Source organism: Symphalangus syndactylus, chromosome 5, assembly GCF_028878055.3.
Source record: "Symphalangus syndactylus isolate Jambi chromosome 5, NHGRI_mSymSyn1-v2.1_pri, whole genome shotgun sequence".
Taxonomy (NCBI): Eukaryota; Metazoa; Chordata; class Mammalia; order Primates; family Hylobatidae; genus Symphalangus; species Symphalangus syndactylus.
The window spans coordinates 128,902,206-128,908,733 of record NC_072427.2 but is presented as its reverse complement, the minus strand read 5'-3'; the positions used below and the strand labels follow the sequence as shown (position 1 = coordinate 128,908,733).

The following is a 6,528-nucleotide window of genomic DNA, read 5'->3' as shown; positions in this document are numbered from 1 at the left end:
ACAATGAGGAACAGAAAGGATAGGACTGAAGAGTGATCTTTTGTCCAACTAAACCATTTATCTCCTTTTGTAGGTAAATTCAAATCCTGCCCAGTTATAGTTTTCAGTCACTGGATATTCCAGGTAGGAGCCCTACTTTAGGTGATCCTAGGAACTCCTATGTTCAGAAAAGAATTTTCTTCCTACTATATAATTACAGTATTTAGCTGTCAATTTTAAGATGAATTTGGTAGAGCCTTATAGCAAAGTATGTATCTTGGTCATGCACAAAGCTTGGAAAAAGTAAAAGATATCTAAACCATACTCTTGGAGATTCTAACTCATAACATCTGAGCTGGGGCCTGGGGATCTATTGTTTAGAGAGCCCCAAAAGTGGCTCAGATGTAAAGCCAGGGTTAAGAAGCACCTGCCTTGGAAGATTTAAGGAAAACATATAAACTTGTACAAAGGACACAGAAGCAGTCAGTTTTAATTTTTTAGCCATGTTGGTAAAAGTTCATTTTCAGTACATGGGTAACACCCAGGCCCTTTCCCATTATATCCAGGAATGCTACAAGTTCTTTTAACTCATGAAAAGTTATTATTACTGTTTCCTTAGGGAGGCTACCAGGCTAAAATTCACTTATTTTGGTTTGTCTAATTATCTCATTATCTTATCCTGAAGATGATGTCATTTCTGAGGATTTGAAAATGACTTGGCTGAACTAAATAAAGGTAAAAAAGCCAAGCCTCCGTCACTTTTCCTAGACTCCTAGGCACAGCTATGGAGTCTTTGTGCAGTGCCCACACCCTAAAAATTAACAATGAAAACCAAAGCTCAAGAACCTAGAGCAACTCTCTACTTGCCACCATGGACTCCAGTGGTCAGCATAAGAAGAGCAGATAGTTGCATTCTATTTAGTTTATAGCTGCTTTGTTCTTTTGTGTTTCACTAAACAGAGGCTCAAGAACTCCCTTGATAACTTCAGCTGCCCCTGTTCTTTTCCTCAAACTCCAGGATGAGACCTTTAATGTGGGACAATTTCTGGTGAAGGTACTCACAGCGACGCTTTTCTTCTCTGTAACCTGGGTATCGCTGCAGAGAAAAAACATCCATGTCAAAAAGTAAAAATTCTCATTCTACCTTGCTTCCGTTCCCAGACCTTGTCTTACCTTCCTGAACTTTTTATATTCCTGGACTATCTTGTCTTCCAGCACCTGAAACAGAAAATGCTAGCACTGAGTTCAACATTAAGAAATAAGAGAGGGGCAGCCAGGCATGGTGGCTCACGCCTGTAATCCCAGCACTTTGGGCAGCTGAGGCAGGCAGATCACGAGGTCAGGAGATCGAGACCATCCTGGCTAACACAGTGAAACCCGTCTCTACTAAAAAATACAAAAAAGTTAGCTGTGCATGGTGGCAGGTGCTTGTAGTCTCAGCTGCTAGGGAGGCTGAGGCAGGAGAATGGCGTGAACCCGGGAGGCGGAGCTTGCAGTGAGCCAAGATCACGCTACTGCACTCCAGCCTGGGCAACCAAGTGAGACTGTCTCGAAAAAAAAAAGGGGCCAGGCGCAGTGGCTCACACCTGTAATCCCAGCACTTTGGGAGGCTGAGGTGGGTGGATCACTTGAAGTCAGGAGTTCAAGACCAGCCTGGCCAACATGGTGAAACTCTGTCTCTACTAAAAATACAAAAGTTAGCTGGGCATGGTGGCACATACCTATAATCCCAGCTATTCTTTTTTTTTTTTTTTTTTTTTTTTTTTTGAGACGGAGTCTCGCTCTGTCACCCAGGCTGGAGTGCAGTGGCGCAATCTCGGCTCACTGCAAGCTCCGCCTCCCGGGTTCACGCCATTCTCCTGCCTCAGCCTCTCCGAGTAGCTGGGACTACAGGCGCCCGCCACCACGCCCGGCTAATTTTTTGTATTTTTAGTAGAGACGGGGTTTCATCGTGGTCTCGATCTCCTGACCTCGTGATCCACCCGCCTCGGCCTCCCAAAGTGCTGGGATTACAAGCGTGAGCCACCGTGCCCGGCCAATCCCAGCTATTCTTTTGAAAGCTGAGGCATGAGAATAGCTTTAGCCTAAGAGGTGGAGGTTGCAGTGAGCCAAGATTGTGCCACCTCACTCCAGCTTGAGAGACAGAGCTACACTGTCTCAAAAAAAAGGGAAGTAACTTCCCTTCTCATTCTACCAGATGATACAATGATACAGACTAATTTTTCCCTTCAAACGGATTTCCTTGTCACTTTGCTTAGTCACTTTATAAACACAGGCGTATGGATGGTTAGCAGGGAGTTAATGGCCAGTAGAGCTGGAAAGCCAGGCTGGGTCCTGTCCTTACCTTGTATTCTGGAGTTCCTCGCTGAACTCTTTTAATCTCTGCTCCCAGCTCTATGAACCTTTGGCTTGCAGTCCCAACACGGGCATGCAGGATGCGATATTCAGCATAATCTGTCTCAAAGTCCTGCTCATAGGCATGTTGCTGTTCTGCACTGTGGATGGCCCTGTATTGCCTGCCAGGAGCAGAGAGTTGTCACCTTCAATTTCATTGCCCCTGAAAAGCCCCTAGCTTCCAGGAAGTGTATCTTAATATATGCACAAGGCTTGATGAAATTGGAAAAAGCAGGGAACTCACAGGAGGTAGTCTGGTACATCTTCAGGGCTTGGGGATTCAGAATCTAGGAAGCAAGCAAGAAAACACAAGTGATGATAAGTCTTTTCCACTGGCATTTTTACCCTCCTCTCATAAACTCACCTTCTTGAACTGAGGAACTGTGTTCTAATCTGGGGTCCACGTCCTCATCTTCTTGCTCCCAATCTTCTCTCTCTTGTAAATCCTGATTGGTCAGGCCTTGTAGGGGGCTTGGCGCTAAAGGCAGAGTTCTGAACCTCTTTTCTTCTAGTTCTACAGTGGCTACAGGCACTGAACGTTTCTGTTGAGGAAAATATCTGTGTGACATAAACAGCCAAGAGCTTCCTAAATATGTTCTTCTCTCAAGAATTCCTCCTAGGCTGGGCACAGTGGCTCATACCTGTAATCCCAACCGTTTCAGAGGCTCAGGTGGGGGGATCGCTTGAGCCCAAGATTTCAAGACTAGTCTGGGTAACATAGTGAGACCCTATCTCTACAAAAAAAAAAAAAAAAAAAATGAACCTGGTGTAGTGGCACACACCAGCTGAGGAGGGAGAATCGATCCCAGGAGTTCAAGGCTGTGGTGAGCCGTGATCATACCACAACACTCCAGCCTGGGTGACTGAGTGAGAATAAGAAAAAAAAAAAAAAAAAAAAAGCAGGAGGGATGGCTTGAGCCCAGGAGTCTCCAGCCTGGGGAACAGAGAGATCTTGTCTCTAAAAAATTCCTCCCATATAACAAGCTTCCAATTTCTAAATTTTAGCTTGACTAAAAGTGCTTTTCTTTTTTTTTTTTTTTTTTTTTTTTTTGAGACGGAGTCTCGCTCTGTCCCCCAGGCTGGAGTGCAGTGGCGCGATCTCGGCTCACTGCAAGCTCCGCCTCCCGGGTTCACGCCATTCTCCTGCCTCAGCCTCCCAAGTAGCTGGGACTACAGGCGCCCGCCACCACGCCCGGCTAATTTTTCTGTATTTTTAGTAGAGAAGGGGTTTCACCGTGTTAGCCAGGGTGGTCTCGATCTCCTGACCACGTGATCCGCCCGCCTCGGCCTCCCAAAGTGCTGGGATTACAGGCTTGAGCCACCGCGCCCGGCCTAAAAGTGCTTTTCAAAATAGTCTTTGCCACTGTTTCATTATATTAATGTTACAAAAAAAAAAGCCCTTGCCATTCTAACTTACCTTGTTCAGACGTTTCCGGCTGGCAGAGGAAGGCAGTGCCTGAACAGGTTCTCTGTTTGGAAGATGGGTCTGGTTTCTAGGATATTTTAAGGGAATGGGACAGATGAAGACCAGGGTAGGAGGTGGAACTGGATCTTTTATTACAACATCTAAGAGTGGAGATTAGAAAGGAAGACAATGCCAAAGCTTCCCATGTTAGTCCCACCCCATCCAAAGTACCTCACTTCCCACTGTGCCATGTGCTCCCTTGAGGATCCTGGGAGTGACTGTCCTTGGTTGCTTGCCAGTGGATCTGACACTGACACCTGGTGGGGAAAGTGGCAGGAGCATTTGGTTCCCTGGAATACTGGGTACCTTGGACTTCAGGCTTTGCCCCACCTTATCACAACTCCCTGCAGTTTCTGGCCTCACCAACCTCCTCTAGTGCCATCTGTGGCTGTGATACTGCATCTCCTTCAGAATAGTCTCCTGTATTCTGCCAACTCTCAGGATGTCTGGCATCTTCAGTCAGGTTGTGTTCCTGAACTGATGATGGGGCTAGGATAGAATCCATGGCTGCCCAAATAATGAGGCGCTCCCTGAGTGAGCCCAGGCAGTGGAGGCGGTTAGGCCCAGACCTGGAAAGGGGTGGTGGAAAAAAATAGGAGGGTGGAGAGCTCTCAAGCACCTCTCCACATTTCCCTCCCCCACATTCCACAAACCCTTTCTTGCTTGCTACCTGTTCCCCCTTACCTGAGGAAGGGTTGGCACACAAGATCCAAGCTACCACCAGCGCCCTCCTGGCAACACTGGGACACTATGAAGGAGAAGAGGCAGGACCAACCAGGGCCTGGGAGTCTCAGATACTGGGGGTGGAAGGAGACGGTAAGCCCCATGAAGTCAGCCCCTCCCCCTCCTGCCGCCGCCACTCGTCCGGGAGCCAGCCTAAGTAAGACTAAGATGGGTCCCACAGGGCTCGTTAGCACACCAGGTGCAGCTGGGCCTGAGTTCCCCAGGAGGCTGAAACAGCACAGTCCCCTCAAACCACAGCCCCCTGGGACAACCCCAGCAGCCTCCTCGCCCCACTTGGAGTTCAGTTCTCGGAACTACCTCAGACCGTGACCATTCGCAGCTTCCGGCCCCGACCGCACCTTCCACCTCCAGCCCACGTTTATGCTCCCTCGCCCTCACCTCGCTCACACACCCTGAGCTCGCCCTTACCCCTCGGTGGCCTTGGAAAGCAATCACCGGCCGTACCTGCGGGGAGAGCGAAGATGTGATCGTTGAGCGCAGGTGAAGCGGTGTCCCCAGGATCCGGCGTCCGGAGCCCGGGATCACCTGCCTAGCGGGCTTCACTTGGAGAGGTGGGGAGGCCAGAGCTTGCGGATGCCGCTCCCTCTCCCCTGCACCTTCTCCAGGGTCGCCGGCTGAGGCCCAAGGTCCCTAGGGGCAGGGACTAGAGAAGAAATGGTCCGGCCGTACCTGTTGCCGCTGACACTCTTGCAGTGCCCGCAGCGCAGCGTCGTTGAGCCTGAGCAGTAAGAGGCTAGTCCGGGCAGCTGGCGTGAAGCAGAGCTGGAGCTGTCCTCTCAGAGGCTCCTGGAGCTCCTCCATAGCGACGAGTTCGAGTGCAAGCAGCACGGGGGCCACAGGCGAGGGCCACCACCGCCACCTCCTCTGTTCAGGGTTTGGTTGGCACACCCAATAACCCACGTCTGCCCCACCCTCCGCCAGGAACCCGCCCCCGGCCCCACCTCCCGCCAGCGCCACCCCAAGGTTTCCCAGCCGCGTGGGCGGCGCTTCGCTCTCCCCGGCCAACAGCCCGGACCTCGGCGCTTTCTTCTAGGACCGGCATGAATCGCTTTGGGCTATCGGAAAAGCTATCCCCAGTTCTCGGGAGAAAGAGTCCGCGACCAGCCTCTGACCTCTCAGAGTCCCCGGTCCTGCCTCAGTTTCCCCAGCGACCCTGAATTTGGAGTTGCTGTCTCTAAGTGAAAGCTGAACCTGCAACCCCTTGAGGGTTTCAGCCGCAGAGGGGCGGGAGAGAGGGCCTGGTTGGTAGGCGGGCTCAGCGGTTCGCTCCCAGTTAGCCCCGAGCCTCGGAGACCCGAGAGACCAGAGGATGGCTGACCCGAAGGGGCACCAGAGACAGCGCTTGGGCTTTTTCCCGCCCTCGGTTCCATCGCTCTGAAACCGATTTCTAACAGAGAGGTAATTGGGCCCTGCAGTTGTGGTGGCAGCAGTGAAAGTTGGCTGTCACCGACTGGAGCGCCCCCAGTTGGTGGGCGGGGATACGGGCGCGGGTAGTGGCAGGAAAGTTGCAGGGCAGAGAGCCAGAACCCAGTCCTAGGTCTCACCTCGTGGCCTAAACACGCGTCAGAGTGGTGAGACCGCTCCCTGAGGAGGGCCAGGAGCTGCATGAAGTCGCCAGGCATTCCAGAGGGCCAGATCCTGGTGCACTGAGACCCCAGCACCAACCTCTGGCCAGCCCTTGGTGTCTCCACTTGTTCCTGTTTGTTTCCCAAGAGCCCTGATGTTGTGCTGTTTCCTAAACAGGATCCCTCTGTTAAATCCCTGGACCTGCACAATCCCCGGGAACCTTAATGTCCTCTACCACAAATAAAATTACCTATACATTTGTCAAAACTCCTACAAAAAATACACTTTTTTTTTTTTGAGACGGAGTCTCGCTGCTCTGTCGCCCAGGCTGAAGTGCAGTGACGCGATCTCGGCTCACTGCAAGCTCCGCCTCCTGGGTT

General features: G+C 51.1%; 1 protein-coding gene across 2 annotated transcripts; it reads right to left on the bottom strand.

Annotated features, from left to right (window-relative positions):
• Nucleotides 1–466: 466 nt before the first annotated feature.
• ELL3 (elongation factor for RNA polymerase II 3) lies at nt 467–5,982 on the bottom strand. Of its 2 annotated transcripts, XM_055276880.2 has the most exons (11): nt 5,252–5,982; nt 4,991–5,026; nt 4,523–4,635; nt 4,206–4,407; nt 4,010–4,095; nt 3,791–3,866; nt 2,738–2,915; nt 2,618–2,660; nt 2,324–2,495; nt 1,153–1,197; nt 467–1,075 (listed from the first exon to the last, which is right to left on the bottom strand). In XM_055276880.2, the coding sequence occupies exons 1-11, from the start codon at nt 5,381–5,383 to the stop codon at nt 965–967; spliced, it is 1,194 nt and encodes a 397-aa protein (XP_055132855.1). In that variant the 5' UTR covers nt 5,384–5,982; the 3' UTR covers nt 467–964. The 2 variants fall into 2 exon arrangements, with proteins under 2 accessions (XP_055132855.1, XP_055132856.1); XM_055276881.2 differs by lacking the exon at nt 4,991–5,026 and having other exon boundaries at nt 5,252–5,490.
• Nucleotides 5,983–6,528: the final 546 nt, after the last annotated feature.

Excerpts from the sequence above, each read along its gene's own strand:
- ELL3 (XM_055276880.2), bottom strand. The coding sequence starts at position 5,383 with ATGGAGGAGCTCCAGGAGCCTCTGAGAGGACAGCTCCAGCTCTGCTTC. Across the intron at positions 4,408-4,522 it reads GTGTGCCAACCCTTCCTCAG|GTCTGGGCCTAACCGCCTCC; the intron begins GTAAGGGGGAAC and ends ACCCCTTTCCAG. Across the intron at positions 4,096-4,205 it reads CACAGATGGCACTAGAGGAG|GTGTCAGTGTCAGATCCACT; the intron begins GTTGGTGAGGCC and ends TTTCCCCACCAG.